This window comes from Schistocerca gregaria, chromosome 4 (assembly GCF_023897955.1).
Source record: "Schistocerca gregaria isolate iqSchGreg1 chromosome 4, iqSchGreg1.2, whole genome shotgun sequence".
NCBI lineage: Eukaryota > Metazoa > Arthropoda > Insecta > Orthoptera > Acrididae > Schistocerca > Schistocerca gregaria.
Genome location: NC_064923.1, coordinates 587,835,929 through 587,853,518, shown reverse-complemented (window position 1 = coordinate 587,853,518; position 17,590 = coordinate 587,835,929). Strand labels below are relative to the sequence as shown.

The 17,590-nt window shown below is 38.5% G+C and overlaps 1 protein-coding gene across 1 annotated transcript in view; it reads right to left on the bottom strand.

Moving 5' to 3' along the window:
- Nucleotides 1-17,590, bottom strand: part of LOC126267075 (selenoprotein F) — a 58,548-nt gene that overhangs the window by 4,762 nt on the left and 36,196 nt on the right. Inside the window, exon 4 of the mRNA XM_049971936.1 lies at nt 15,667-15,776. Within this exon, the coding sequence (XP_049827893.1) occupies nt 15,667-15,776 (110 nt within the window). The remainder of the gene's footprint in view (nt 1-15,666; nt 15,777-17,590) is intronic.

Genomic DNA, 17,590 nt, shown 5'->3' with positions numbered 1-17,590 from the left:
GCTGTATACATGAAGAAGCCTGGAGATACTGGAAGGTCTCAGATAGATTATATAATGGTAAGACAGAGATTCAGGAACCAGGTTTTAAATTGTAAGACATTTCCAGGGGCAGATGTGGACTCTGACCACAATCTATTGGTTATGAACTGTATATTAAACATGAAGAAACTACAAAAAGGTGGAGATTTAAGGAGATGGGACCTGTATAAACTGAAAGAACCAGAGGTTGTAGATAGCTTCAGGGAGAGCATTGGGGAATGATTGACAAGAATGAGGGAAAGAAATACAGTAGAAGAAGAATGGGTAGCTTTGAGAGATGAAATAGTGAAGGTAGCAGAGGATCAAGTAGGTAAAAAGATGAGGGCTAGTAGAAATCCTTGGGTAACAGAAGAAATATTGAATTTAATTGATGAAAGGAGAAAATATAAAAATATAGTAAATGAAACAGGCAAAAAGGAATACAAACGTCTCAAAAATGAGACCGACAAGAAGTGCAAAATGGCTTAGCAGGCTTGGCTAGAGGACAAATGTAAGGATGTAGAGGCTTATCTAATTAGGGGTAAGATATATACTGCCTGCAGGAAAATAAGAGACCTTTGGAGGAAAGAGAACCAATTGCACGAATATCAAGAGCTCAGATGGAAATCCAGTTATAAGCAAAGAAGGTAAGGCAGAAAGGTGGAAGGAGTATATAGAGGGGCTATACAAGGGTGATGTACTTCAGGGCAATATTATGGAAATGGAAAAGAATGTAGACGAAGATGAAATACGCCCTGGGAGTAGACAAGATTCCATTAGAACTACTGACAGGCTTGGGAAAGCCAGGCCTAACAAAACTCTACAATCTAGTGAGCAGGACGTATCAGACAGGCGAAATACCCCCAGACTTCAAGAAGACTATAATAATTCCAATCCCAAAGGAAGCAGATGTTGACAGATGTGAAAATTACCGAACTATCAGTTTAATAAGCCACGGCTGCAAAATACTAACACGAATTCTTTACAGACGAATGGAAAAACTGGTAGAAGCTGACCTCGGGGAAGATCAGTTTGGATTCTGTAGAAATGTTGGAAAGCGCGAGGCAATACTGACCCCACGACTTATCTTAGAAAATAGATTAAGAAAAGGCAAACCTACATTTCCAGCATTTGTAGACTTAGAGAAGGCTTTTGAAAATGCTGACTGGAAGACTCTCTTTCAAATCCTGAAGGTGGCAGGGGTAAAATACAGGGAGCAAAAGGCTATTTATATTTTGTACAGAAACCAGATGGCAGTTATAAGAGTAGAGGGACGTGAAAGGGAAGCAGTGGTTGGGAAGGGAGAAAGACACGGTTGCAGCCTCTCCTAATGTTATTCAATCTGTATACTGAGCAAGCAGTAAAGGAAACAAAAGAGAAATTTGGAGTGGGTATTAAAATCCATGGAGAAGAAATAAAAACCTTGAGGTTCGACGATGACATTGTAATTCTGTCAGAGACAGCAAAGGACCTGGAAGAGCAGCTGAACGGAATGGACAGTGTCTTGAAAGGTGGATATAAGATGAACATCAACAAAAGCAAAATGAGGATAATGGAATGTAGTCGAATTAAATTGAGTGATGCTGAGGGAATTAGTTTAGGAAATGAGACACTTAAAGAAGTAAATGAGTTTTGCTTTTGGGATGTTTGTTTGTAATCCTTAAACTTTGTTATATTAGTGATGTTTGTTTGCAATTATTAACATTTGTTATAGCAGTGATTTGTCTGTTCTTTCTTATGTGTCTGTATTGCCATATGATAAATAAATACAATTCTCCTGATACTTCAAGTAGTCTGAGGGGAAAAAAATGGAAATTATCTACAAACATAAATGCTGCAACTAAACTTTGTCATTTGGATTGTGTTACTTCAGAAAAAAATAATAATAACAACAACAACAACAACAACAACAATAATAATAATAATAATAATAATAATAAACCCCGTGGAGGCCCGGGAAAAGAATAGGCCTCCGGTATGTTCTGCCAGTTGTAACAGGCGACGAAAAGAACAAACCACTAATAGGGCTAACCCCCCCCCCCCCCTTTTAGTGTGATTAGTTGGTTCAGGACAGAACTACAGAAGCCTCGGATAAGCACCGTCATGGTCGTGGACGACGCTTGAACCCTATGCCCGCCCACAATCGTAACGACACTGCTAGCCAACTGGAAAATGATTTAAATCCAAAGGGAGATGTTTTGCAGGATATGTTTCCTGCAACCATCCTAGAAGGAAAACAAAGACAGAGGACGAGATAGTCAGATGAAGTTAATTGACACCTCAAGTTCTGTTATTACCAAGCAACAAACCTAGGAACCAACACAACTGGATACAGATCACATTTATTACCAGATACCCAGAATTAAATTTTTTAACAGAACAACGACTAGCTGATCAGATCCATGTAATAATAAAAAATAACAGGATTCCCCATTCAGAATTACAATACATCAAACAGGTACAACAAATACTGGAACAAAATAATGTGCAAGAAGAAGAAGAAGAAGAAGAAGAAGAAGAAAATACAGTAATGGACTCAAACATCCCAGAGCAACCAAAGAACAACACGCATCAATTGAACAATCAGAGGAAAACAAAATCTTAAGACAGCCACCAGAACAAGCAAAAATAGAACACGAAGTGACACACATGTAAGATATAGAAGAAAAATTTTAGCTGACGTCTATAGAATACAAAGACACAAATACAGACATTAGACCATTCTTGCATAGACCGCCAAATAACCCCCAAGTCGAAACAACAATAAAAACTATCAACACCATCATACACAACAAAATAAATGAAAATACAACTATGGAAGAGTTACGACTACTGGTTTATGTAGGAGCACTCACTACACTAAATATACACACTAGGCAGAGATCAGAACCAACCAACACACAGCAGAAACCCACAAAACCAGCATGGCAACACAGGCTACTAATCAGAATAGAAAAACTGAGAAAGGACATCAGACAGCAAACACAATTTATAAGAAATGAAATGTCAGAAAAAAATGAAAAAGGTTAGGTAAAATCTCACAACAAGAAGCGATAGAGCAATTAGATGAAAAGAAGCAGAAATTACAAGCATTGGCCAAACGACTTAGAAGATACAAAATAAGTGAAAATAGAAGGAAACAAAACCAAACATTCAACACAAACCAAAAGAAATTTTACCAGACAATAGATAATGCACGCATTAAAATAGACAATCCACCAACCATAACAGACATGGAACAGTTCTGGAGCAACATATGGTCAAACCCAGTACAACATAAGACATGCACGGTGGATACAAGCAGAAACAGACACATACAAGATGATACCACAAATGCCTGAAGTGGTAATTTTGCAACATGAAGTCACCCAAGCAATTAATTCTACTGACAATTGGAAAGCCCCTGGAAAAGATAAAATAGCAAATTTCTGGCTAAAGAAGTTCACTTCAACACATTCACATCTAACTAAATTGTTTAACAAACGTAATTGTTGGGTTCAAATTAATGACGATGTAAATAAAACAGAAAGAAACTTCCACATGGGAAAAATATATTAAAAACAAAGATTCCAAGACTTACCAAGCGGGAAAGCGCCGGCAGACAGGCACATGAACAAAACACACAAACACACACACAGAATTACAAGCTTTCGCAACTGGCAGTTGCTTCGTCAGGAAAGAGGGAAGGAGAGGGAAAAATGAAAAATGAAAGGATTCATGATCTGGACTCACAGTGAAGAACAACTCCAGAATTTCCTCTCCAACCTCAACTCCTTTGGTTCCATCAGATTCACCTGGTCCCACTCCAAATCCCATGCCACTTTCCTAGATGTTGACCTCCATCTGTCCAATGGCCAGCTGCACACATCCGTCCACATCAAACCCACCAACAAGCAACAGTACCTCCATTATGACAGCTGCCACCCATTCCATATCAAACGGTCCCTTCCCTACAGCCTAGGCCTTCGTGGCAAACGAATCTGCTCCAGTCCTGAATCCCTCGACCATTACACCAACAACCTGAAAACAGCTTTCGCATCCCGCAACTACCCTCCCAACCTGGTACAGAAGCAGATAACCAGAGCCACTTCCTCATCCCCTCAAACCCAGAACCTCTCACAGAAGAACCCCAAAAGTGCCCCACTTGTAACAGAATACTTCCCGGGACTGGATCAGACCTTGAATGTGGCTCTCCAGCAGGGATACGACTTCCTAAAATCCTGCCCCGAAATGAGATCCATCCTTCATGAAATCCTCCCCACTCCACCAAGAGTGTCTTTCCGCCGTCCACCTAACCTTCGTAACCTCTTGGTTCATCCCTATGAAATCCCCAAACCACCTCCCCTACCCTCTGGCTCCTACCCTTGCAACCGCCCCCGGTGTAAAACCTGTCCTATGCACCCTCCCACCACCACCTACTCCAGTCCTGTAACCCGGAAGGTGTACACGATCAAAGGGAGAGCCACATGTGAAAGCACCCACGTGATTTACCAACTGACCTGCCTGCACTGTGATGCTTTCTATGTGGGAATGACCAGCAACAAACTGTCCATTCGCATGAATGGACACAGGCAGACAGTGTTTGTTGGTAATGAGGATCACCCTGTGGCTAAACATGCCTTGATGCACGGCCAGCACATCTTGGCACAGTGTTACACCGTCCGAGTTATCTGGATACTTCCCACCAACACCAACCTATCCGAACTCCGGAGATGGGAACTCGCCCTTCAGTATATCCTCTCTTCTCGATATCCGCCAGGCCTCAACCTCCGCTAATTTCAAGTTGCCGCCGCTCATACCTCACCTGTCTTTCAACAACTTCTTTGCCTCTGTACTTCCGCCTCGAATGACATCTCTGCCCTTAACTCTTTGCCTTTAAATATGTCTGCTTGTGTCTGTGTATGTGCGGATGGATATGTGTGTGTGTGTGTGTGTGTGTGCGAGTGTACACCTGTCCTTTTTTTCCCCTAAGGGAAGTCTTTCCGCTCCCGGGATTGGAATGACTCCTTACCCTCTCCCTAAAACCCACATCCTTTCATTTTTCCCTCTCCTTCCCTCTTTCCTGACGAAGCAACTGCCAGTTGCGAAAGCTTGTAATTCTGTGTGTGTGTTTGTGTGTTTTGTTCATGTGCCTGTCTGCCGGCGCTTTCCCGCTTGGTAAGTCTTGGAATCTTTGTTTTTAATAAATTGTTTAACAGTTACATTGCAGACCCATACACATTCTCTGATACACTTATACATGGAATAACTTATCTGAAACCTAAAGATCAAGCAGACCCAGCTAAATATCGCCCCATAAAACGCCTACCAACAATATACAAAATATTAACTTCAGTCATTACACAGAAATTAATGACACATACAACACAGAACAAAATTATAAATGAAGAACAAAAAGACTGTTGTAAAGGAGCATGAGGATGTAAAGAGCAACTGATAATAGATGCAGAGGTGACATATCAAGCTAAAACTAAACAAAGGTCACTACACTACTCATACATTGATTACCAAAAAGCTTTTGATAGTGTACCCCACTCCTGGTTACTACAAATATTGGAAATATACAAAGTAGATCCTAAATTGATACAGTTGCTAAACATAGTAACGAAAAATTGGAAAACCACACTTAATATCCAAACAAATTCAAATAATATCACATCACAACCAATACAGATTAAGTGTGGAATATACCAAGGAATATACCAAGGAGACTCCTTTCTGTTTCTGCCTTGCTCTGAACCCACTATCCAACATGCTAAATAATACAAATTATGGATACAATATTACTGGAACATACCCACACAAAATCACACATTTGCTTTACATGGATGATCTAAAACTACTGGCAATAACAAATCAACAACTCAACCAATTACTAAAGATAACAGAAGTATTCAGCAATGATATAAATATGGCTTTTGGAACAGACAAATGTAAGAAAAATAGCATAGTCAAGGGAAAACACACTAAACAAGAAGATTACATATTGGATAACCACAGCGACTGCATAGAAGCAATGGGAAAAACAAATGCCTATAAATATATAGGATACAGGCAAAAAATAGGAATAGATAATACAAATATTAAAGAAGAACTAAAAGAAAAATATAGACAAAGACTAACAAAAATACTGAAAACAGAATTGACATAAAGAAACAAGACAAAAGCTATAAATACTTATGCTACACCAATATTGACCTACTCATTTGGAGTAGTGAAATGGAGTAACACAGACCTAGAAGCACTTAATACACTTACACGATCACAATGCCACAAATATAGAAATCACATACATTCAGCAACAGACAGATTCACTTTAAGCAGAAAGGAAGGAAGAAGGGGATTTATCGACATAAACAACCTACATTATGGACAGGTAGACAATTTAAGAAAATTCTTTATATAACGAGCAGAAACTAGCAAAATACACAAAGCAATCACTCATATAAATACATCGGCTACACCACTGCAATTTCATAACCACTTCTACAACCCTTAAGATCACATAACATCAACAGATACGAAGAAAGTAAATTGGAAAAAGAAAACACTACATAGCAAGCACCCGTATCATCTAACACAGCCACACATCGATCAAGACGCATCTAACACATGGCTAAGGAAAGGCAATTTATACAGTGAGACGGAAGGATTCATGATTGCAATACAGGATCAAACAATAAACACCAGATATTACAGCAAGCAAATTATTAAAGATCCCAATACCACAACAGGTAAATGCAGACTTTGCAAACAACAAATAGAAACAGTAGGTCACATCACAAGTGGGTGTACAATACTAGCAAATACAGAATATCGCAGAAGACATGACAATGTAGCAAAAATAATACAACACTTTACCACATACAAGTATGCACCACAAAATGTACTGGAGAATGATGAATACAAATTATACTGGAACAGAACCATTATAACAGATAAAACAACACCACATAATAAACCTGACATCATACTCACCAATAAAAAGAAGAAATTAACACAACTAATCGAAATATCCACACCCAATACAACAAATATACGAAAGAAAACAGGAGAAAAAATTGAAAAATACATCCAACTGGCTGAGGAAGTCAAGGACATGTGGCATCAGGATAAAGTTGACATTATACAATTATACTATCAACTACAGGAGTCATACCACACAATATCCACCAGTACATCAATGCAATACAGCTACATCCAAACTTATATATACAACTACAGTAATCTGTTATTAATGATACATGTTCAATTACCCGAAAGTTCCTAAATGCAATATAACATATACTGTACAGTTAAAAGGAAGTCACACTTAATCAAGGTCCGCGTCACTTTCCATTTTTGACCAGACATAACGTCTGACAAGAGACAGAAGAAATAATAATAAGAAGAAGAAGAAGAAGAAAGTATTTTCACCACATTGTCATATTTCCCCAGATGTCATTGAAGGGATGTATCTTTATTGGAAAAATAATGACTATTCTTGACTTCTGAGAATATAGAAAATCAACTTAAGCTGTTGTGATCCAAACAATGATTTTTAAGTATGTATACACTTTCTAACAGCTGATACAAGACTTATTTTTATTGAAACTCTGTTTTTTTTTTTTTTTTTTAAATAAGGACACCCTGAGAGTTTTGATGGATACTGGATGTTCATTTAACATATATCACATCATTTTCAGAAGATTATTCAAATCAGATACTGTAAACTGACAACCTATAGTAAGGCTTCCTGATGGACGTACAGAGCCAAAAGTTATAAATTTAACTGAAACATTTTCATTGCACGTGTTAACTATTTTTAGCATCTTTAAACAACAAGTGTTCTAGCCACACTAATGTTAATTTCAAATGTACATGTTCAGCAGTGAAGATCCCTGAAACTATCAATGAAACTTCTTAAGAGCATCTCTGTTTTAATCTACTGTAACAACTTATCATCTGTTAACTTCACATCTTTTTTATTAAAGTTATACAGTCTGCCTAATTGTATTGATTTAGGCACACCAACAGCACATAAAACATTTTCCAATGGCACAAAACGAGAGTCTTCCTTCTCAGGCCAAAAGAATGACACTGCTGGTGCAAGTGCATGGAGAGAAAGTAGTCCAATGTCTCCTTCACCACAGGCATTTCTGATGAAGGCAAGTACCATCAGTCATCATGTACATCTGCTACAAAAGAATTTTGTTGAGGACGAGTGCATGTCCATTGCGGGACACTTTCACTGAATGAAAATATCAAGGAAGGCTTTTCAGAAGAAGTTACTTTTCTAACCTCTAAAGAATCACGAGAAAGTGGTGTGTAATTGTTAAAATTCCTGGCACCAGGTATTGTGCGGTTTGCCAAAAATCTCTTCTCGAGCTTCTTGTGTAAGAAATCTACATTGATTTTCTCTAAGAAGTGAAAAAAAACATTTGTTAATATTTGCTTTGCAGAAATCGTAAACACTAGATGCAGTTGTTATTTGTGTATCATCCACCCAGTTGAAGGCTACCTCTTCTCAATGTATGTTTTATAGTTCTCCCAAATCATTGCACACAGAGTTACCGTAGCTAGTGGCAAAAAAGGAGTGCTCGGCCTCAATAGAAAAATCTGTTTTTGTGCTCACAAAATTTTTTAAAGCTTTTTCTATTCTTATATTGAGCAGCATACCCATCTGTGAAATAATGCACTTTCTTCACTTGTGGGTAATGCTCTGCCAGCCACTTAACCATTTCTTTCTGTACAAATCCTACATCATGTTCCATATCACTTATAAAGCTGTGGTTCACAGTTACTAATTTACTTTCTTCATTTACCACATAGACACACAGAGGATGGATTGTGCCGTTACTTCTTGTCCAGTGGCAACCCTGAATTTCACGCTGGATTACAAAACTGTAGCTTTCACTATAGTCCATTAACAGAATCGCTTTTTCCAGGTTTAGATTTCCTTTCAATTTTTTCAATTATTTTGACTGACACTTAGATATAGCAGTAGTAGTATGGTATTCTGCCTTACGGCAGGTCTTGTCATAGGCTAAGCCTCTCCACTTTTGTCTGTCCATAGCCAGTCTTTTTATTTCTGAATATTTGTCTCCATTCATATTGTCCAGCATTTGATATCTTCTTTTTCCTCTTCCCCCTTTTCCCTCCACCATTCCTTCTATTCCTTCCTTCAATAAACAGTCCCTCCTCAAAATGACTTTCAGCATGTTTCTTTCTTCTCCAACTCTTCTTAATACTGCCTCATTACTTACTCGGTCTTCCCATTGCACTTTTTTCCATTCTTCTCCATATCCACATCTCTAGTGCCTCCAGTCTTCTTTCATCTTCCTTTCTCAATGTCCAGGTCTCCACAGCATATAGTGCAACACTCCAGATGCAACATTTGGCAAGTCTTTCCCTCAGATCTTTGTTTAGTGGTCCACAAAGTAATTTGTTTCCTCTTGAATCCTTCTTTTATCATTGCAAATCTTTTCCTAATTTCTATTGAGCAATACATATCATCCATTATTACACTTCCCAAGTAACTGAAGTTATTCACTTGCTCTACACCCCCCCCCCCCCCCCCCCCCCATTTTCATACAGCATTTTCTCTCCTTTCCTCCAATTACCATGCTTTTCTATTTTCTTCTTGTTAATCTTCATTCCACATTCTTCTAATTTTGTGTTTAGATCATCTAACATTTGTTCCATCTCTCTTGCACACTCTGCCATCACAACCATGTTGTCTGCAAATCTTATACACCCCACTCTCCGACCCTCTATACAAACTCCTCTCCTTCCATCAAAACTTTCACTAATAATTTCCTCCAGATATATATTGAACAGTGTTGGTGATAAAAAAACAACCTTGTCTTACACCTCTTCCCAGTTCAATTTCTTCACTCATCACACCTACTCTTGCTCTCTGGTTCAAATGTAAATTTCTAATTAGTCGTCTATCCCTCCAGTCAACTCCATGTTTTCTTAGGATTTCCATCAGTTTGTCCCATCTGACACAGTCAAAAGCCTTCTCAAGATCAATGAACACAATATACACCTTCCTTTTCTTCTCCATGTACCTCTCCCCTATCACTCTCAGTAGCCCAATGGCATCTCTAGTTCCCACTCCTCGCCTGAAACAAAATTGTCCATCTCCTATTACACAATTCAGCGTTTCATATAGCATTCTGTGGAGTGTCCTCAGCAAGACTTTAGCTGCATGTGATATCAGGCTTACTGTTCTATGTTCCTCACACATTTTGCTGTTCTTTTTCTTTTCTATAGGTATTAAGATACATTCTGTGAAGTCCTTTGGCCATTTTCCTGTCATGTATATTTGATTACACAATTCAATCAGCTCCCTTTTCCCTTCTTTCTCTAATGTCTAACAGTTCTCCAGGAATCTCATCAATTCCCATTGCCTTTCCATTTTTCATGGCTGTCTGCAGCGTACAGCCATTATATATATTCTTCCCATCTTCTCATTATTTCTTGGGGTTCATGCATTATTTTACCGACTGCTGCCTCTACTTCCTTTAGTCCATTGTTGTTTCTCTTTTCAACGTGAAAAATTAGAGAATGCATATTGTAAAATCATGATGAAAGGACAGGAAACAGAATTCACAGAAGGAAGATGGGATCGTTTTAAAAATTGGATCAAAAAGGCAGCTAAGGAAACGCTTAGAATCAAGAAGGGGAAAAAAGTAAAGAAAGAATGTGTAACGCCAGATATGATGTCCAAGATGGATGATTGCAGGAAATGGAAAACTGTAAACACAGAAGTAGGCAAGTGCAACTAAAGGAGGTTGAATAATGAATTAAGAAGGGAGGCAGAAAAAGAAAATGAGAAATGGCTGATAGAAAAGTGTGACAAGATAGAGAAATTAGAGAAAGAAGGAAAATATGATTTGATATACAAAGAAGCAATGGATTTGACATTCAGGGAAAAGAGACTTAGAAATGAGTGTGGCTTAAGTACTTGTAATTTTGTTACCAACAAGTCTATGAATTCATCAACAGTTTTAGACTGCTTTACCAATTCCACCTTATGATCTGTGGTTATCCACTGGCTGAACTCAATTTCACCATTAGCATGTTTGTAAGCTCATTTTCTGTTCAAAACATGATTCACTTTTCTAGCTTCTTTTTGCCATCTGAAGCCTTGCTATGATTTGGAATGGAGTGAAGTTTTAAGGGAGAGCACACCAAATCATGTAAAGTTTTATTTGCATCCTCAATATTTCGATTTTTTAGTAATGATTCATGAAATGTCACCTCTGGATAATCTGCATCACTTTCATTTCTATCACTGATGTCAGTTTTCCGTTCACAAATCTTACAACATGTTGCGCACAGTTTTTGGCCTGGTTTTACAGATTCTTTTAGCACTTCATGTTTAGGCAAAGACTACCGAACTGATCTCAAAGAAAAAAAAGCTGTGTGTCTGTTTTTTTTTAAAGGATCACAACAAGTTCTTTGATGAGTTTCAAAAACTTAAGTAATACTACCTGTGATGCCCATATACAGTAGCACTTTCTAGATCTTGTGGAAAGCTTATATTGGATCACAGCAATATCAAATCTCGTTGGTCTTTACTTAGCTCTTTAATTTTTTGTGGAGTTCTTACTAAGGTATACATTGTAAAATGACATGGTGTTTTTAGTAATTTTCCAACAGTGCATGAATTCACATTTTACACCACAGTTACTGAGCACCAATTAACTTAAAACATACTTTATACAAGTGGAATGACAGGGTCACATCGCGAAGATATGTCCTGTCTCACAGAAAGACAAAGAGCAACTGAGGCCAAATAGACTAACTGCTGCATGCCAGTTAATCTCAACAATACATTTCAGCAATTTTTGCATTTTTTTCATGCCCATAAAGGTTTCGAACAAGCTACTGCTGCCTAAAAACACTTTTATCACTGTGAACAGGTGACTGGCTGAACACACAACTCATATATTATAGTCTTTGAAAAATTAATGAATTAGTCAAATGAAAGGAAATAAATTCACACACTTAAAGTTAACTTGACTGCCTAGAATGAGTTATACTTAAATACACTAATTTGATATCCTTGCATCTGAGGCAGTGACTGGATGTACTTACTTAAAATTACCCTTTTCCATCACAGCAAAAAGTATTTTGATTTCAGATGTGTGTGCCAATTAGCAGAAGAGCCATCAATTTTTTTTTTTTTTTATTGGAAAGGTTGCAATCTAGGTGATTAAGACCAAAATCAGGTTCCTAGCAGGTTGGAGAAATGTGATAAGCATTTTTATCCTCGCAATTTTTACGAAATTGGAAACAGACGTAAGTCAACATTTTTTAAAAAATTCTTTGTAACTTTACTGCTTCAATAACTCGATACGTGCTAACTATATGGCTTGCTTACTTCTGAAAGAAATTCCATATCAAAAGCTTCATAACACCTGAGTTATGGGCGTTTATGTAGACAAGTTCCATTTTGCGTTGGCATTCTTGCAGAGCCCAGTTATCACAGTATCAACACATTTAAAACTCGATATAAAATAAAGTTTTAGCCTGAGACCGAAACGATTTTACAGAAGTTCCTATGTTATAAATATAAGCAAATGTGCAAAGTTTTGTGAAAATCTGAGATAGGGTTACAAATCCTTGAATTATTGCATGTTTTGAAGTGTAATGACCCAGCCTCATGTGGAAAGACCCAGCCTACATGTTTGGAACCAGATTACCTGGTATTAGCTAAGGGCAGGTTTGCAATCATGTTAAAAGAAGGTAATATCCCACCAAGTGATCCACAGTTGTTTCCACTGCACCTGGTTCCTAAGAAGAGTGAAGTATGGCATCCATGCGCCGATTGTAGAGTGCTTAATGCAAGGATCGTCTCAGACTACTACCCAGTTTCATTGCTGCAAGATCATCGTGCAACGATCTTCAGTGTACTGGTGGCAGAAGAAGACACACCAAAACCAGCAATTATTAGACCATTCTAGGGTTGTTCGACAGCATGTTTATGACGTCTGATTTACACAATGCAGCCATGACCTTTGATTTACACAATGCAGCTCAAACCTGGCAAAGATTGATTGAGGCTTTGTGTACCTTGAAGACATCTTTATCTTTTCAACCACTGAAGGAGGTCAACAACACCTCTCTCAGATGTTCAAAATGTTGGAATCGTACGGGGTCACTTTGATCATAGTCTACTATATATTCAGGAAACCTGAGGTAGATTTTCTCGATCATCACACATTATCTGCCGGCTCCTTTCCCCTACTGGAAAACGATGAAGCTATTTTATGAATATAGAAGCCAAGTACCACCAAGGAGAGACGTCACTTTCTCGGGACGCTGAATTCTTATCAACAACATCTCCTGTGGAGCAGCACAGAGCCACATGAACCGTTAACTGCAGCCCTTTCTGGCTGTAGGATTAAAGGAAACCCTCTGGTGCAGCGGATTGAGGAAATTAGCTCCGTCTTTGACCCTACAAAACATCACATGGTGAAAGCTCCACTTCTGGTGCATCTTACGCTTGATGCACCCTTAGTGACTGTGGCTCATGCAAACCCAACAGCTGCAGATACCATATTATAATGACAGCTGGAACAGCTAGCCTTTTATTCTCATAAACTTTCACCATTGCAACAAAAGTGGAGTGCTTATGACTGAGGACTTCTCACTGTCTATGAAGCCATCATATACTTCTAACCACATATAGAAATGAGATTTCACCATCTATATGGACCATAAACTGTTAACATGTATATTCAGACAGTCCTAGTTGCAGATGCACCGACAACACCAACCCTAGTGGTGCTTTATGGACCGACTGCGGGACTGCTAGAATGACTGCAAAATTACTTTGTTACTGAATAGATGGCCAAATATTTAAACCACACTCCACAAAACACTGTGTGATGGGCTGTGGAGGGTACTTTGGTACCACTATCATTTCACCACAATCCTGTTTGCATTGTGAACACTTTGTGGTAAGAAAACTTATCGGCAAACCATAAGAATGTTAATTTTTTCCTCCTTTTATACAGGAATGATAATTTTGTGAGCTGTATATTGTCAGAAGTAAAACATTACCCAACTTTTCTCACAACATACACTCATAATTTCAACAGTGAAAACCTTTGTGATGCACAACACATCTTGCAGCACCCACCACTGGAGTTTGACGAGTACCTTTGTAGCACTCTCGTATTTACTAAACAAACCAACGACAACACACACTGCTCTTCTTCATATCGTCTCCATCTCTGTGTCCGTGAACCAAGTGTATCCCTTTCCATATGTGGCACAAGTGAATTTCCCTCCTTTACAAGCTTCCTCTGAACTCTATCTTTTTTGCCTGAGGAAGGAACATGGAGAGCTGAGCACTTTTCTTTCTTTCTACTTTTAAAAATGTGTATTGGCAGTGCTTGAAATTTTGACTCTGAAGGGAAGCAATGACCAGTCATCCATCTACTTATAATTTTACAGTTTTCTGAAATTAATTTTGCTTTTGGTATACTTGCTAGAATGAATCACTTACTTGGAGATGTCAATGACCTCAATGACCAAAAGAAGTCAAGATACCTTGTGCTGCTATCGGAGACTAAATTTAATGATCAAAAATTAAATGACCATGCCTGACTCATCTTTATTTGCACATAAAACTGTTAAAGGGTACACATAAATTAACATCTTGGAACATGGACCAATCCCACAACTCAGCACAAAACCTATGTTCGTTTTCTAATACAATAGGGCCTAACCTGAAGAGTAACTTGACATTTTTATGAAATGATGTGTCCCATGTTCAGGCTTCCATGAGGATGAAAGAAGTTAATCACATTTTGCAGTACGTGCCAGAATATCCTATTGTGCAAAATATTGTTACAATATGTGCGGATGGGAGAACATACAGAACTTATCACGTCTACAGGGCGGAACAGCAATTCAGCACCTCCACCTGCTGTGTGGGGCTGCTTGTTCCTTGGCATCATGGTTTGAAGGTATGGTTTTGTTGCGGCAATACATTTTTCTTCATTTATGAACTGGTCAAATTGTGTACCTCCATTTCTTCTTGCCTCTTTCTCATGCCACAGCATGGCAAAAAGATGAGATCACTGTGTGGTTGCAGATCCCTGCATTGGAATCTCGCTTTCTTCCTAACGAGACGCCTATGTTGCTCCACCTTTGGTATGGGTCAAATAGATCCATTTCACTGCAGACTGTCCATCCTAATGCCATTCATTCAGGTCAGAGGATATCCTCAGGTATCTGCCTCCAGAGGTATTCATTTTGCATATTTCCAGAAGAGTCAGCAGCTATTACTATATGTGATTTATTTGTACATAGTTTAACTGCTAAGTAAAATGTGTGATTATGAAGAAGCAAACGCATAACAGTGTTTTGCTGATTCTTTCCTACATATACGATAATTATCCACAATACTTTTGTTTTACCAGGTAGTCATTATAGCATGAAATGTGACGGTAACCTGCACTGGAAATAATTTTCTATTACCTGTGACTGATTTCCTCCAGTAACAGAATAGGTTTACAATATCTTCTACAGTTAACTTTACATGGATAATTCCAACATGTGGGCATTTACTGAAATGTATGCACATTACAACTGCACAGATTTGATTACAATTTTGTATAACAGATATTACATTATTACACCTACCTCTTTAACGTTTCCATCTTTATCCATTAGTTTTATTATGGGATCTAAGCCTCGAACATACTTTATCTGCAAATTCGGAAATTTTGAAGGTCTCTCACTTTTGACAAAAGCTAAAATGAAAGCAAAATGTGTGTTATATTAGTACACAATAATTCAATAAATGTTGTAAATTAAAGTAGTACATTTGTACAACTAATTTTGTATTGGATAACATTAAAATTATAATTTGCTCTTTCATAAATAATATAAAAAAAGGAAAACAATAAAGAAGAAGAACGAGGCCACTGTTACATAATAGGTCATATTCTTTCACATTAGTCTGAAAATTAGAAGTCATTACTGTATTCCACTGAATAGCTTAAAATGAAAAAAAGGGGGAGAAATGAAAATTCAAATGTTGGAAATAAACTGTAGGATTTCAATCATTGTTTAGCATTACAGGAGGAAAAAAATAGTTCAACTGTGAATACTCTCTCAAGTCAGCTACGCACCAATATGGGGAACTACTATGAATAAATAGGAACAGAGGTGAGAAAAGTGCATGTGCGTGCACCACTGTTATGAATTGTAGTGACCATCTGGTGAAAGGCCTCTGCCAATTATCTCACTCCTCCACCAATAAACTCTGCCGGAGTGATTTCATCCCAGAAGTCGAACATAACCTCCAATCCCTGCTTAAAGCCTTAGGCCCTTCCCAGAACCTCTCCTATGGACCATGACCTAGCCTCCCATGTCAAAGATACCAACCACTTTTTTCGCTAACACTCTACCGTCCCCACCCATTTACCTCCTGGATCCCCACTCATCATTGTTGACACCACCTCCCTACACACTAACATCCGTCATGCTCATGGTCTTGCCACCACTGAACACTATGTTTCCCAATGTCCTTCACATTTAAAATTCACTACATTATGCATCATACACATAATTAAATTTATCCTAACTCAAAGGGAAGGTATATAAACAAATCTGCGGCCCAAGCACCCTCCCCTCCACTTCACCTGGTCCTCCTCAAGCCAGTATGCCACCTTCCTGGGCATTTACTTCCCCCTTTCTGATGGTCCCATACACACCTCTGTCCACATTAAAACCACCAACAGTACCTTCATTTCCACGGCTGTCATCCCTTCCACACCAAAAATTCTCCCTCCTAAATAGTCTGGCCACTTGGGAATAGTATATTTGCAGTAACAAGAACCCCCAGACTTCCCATACCATTTCCCAAAACACCCTCAACCCCACCATCCATAAGAACCTGCTACAAAGGAGTGCTCCTTTCGTAACCTAATACCAACAACTGAACCACATCCTTCATCAGGGCTCATATCATCAAACCCTGAAACAAGGGGCATCCTACTCATGATCCTTCCTACCCCTCCTAAAATGGTGTTCTATTGTCCACCCAACTTCCATAACATCCTAGTCCATCATTGTTGTTGTGGTCTTCAGTCCTGAGACTGGTTTGATGCAGCTCTCCATGCTACTCTATACTGTGCAAGCTCCTTCATCTCCCAGTACCTACTGCAACCTACATCCTTCTGAATCTGCTGAGTGTATTCATCTCTTGGTCTCCCTCTACGATTTTTACCCTCCACACTACCCTCCAATACTAAACTGGGATCCCTTGATGCCTCAGAACATGTCCTACCAACCAATCCCTTCTTCTGGTCAAGTTGTGCCACAAACTTCTCTTCTCCCCAACCCTATTCAACACTTCCTCATTAGTTATGATCTACCCATCTAATCTTCAGCATACTTCTGTAGCACCACATTTCGAAAGCTTCTATTCTCTTCTTGTCCAAACTATTTATCGTCCATGTTTCGCTTCCATACATGGCTACACTCCATACAAATACTTTCAGAAATGAATTCTTGACATTTAAATCTATACTCGATGTTAACAAATTTCTCTTCTTCAGAA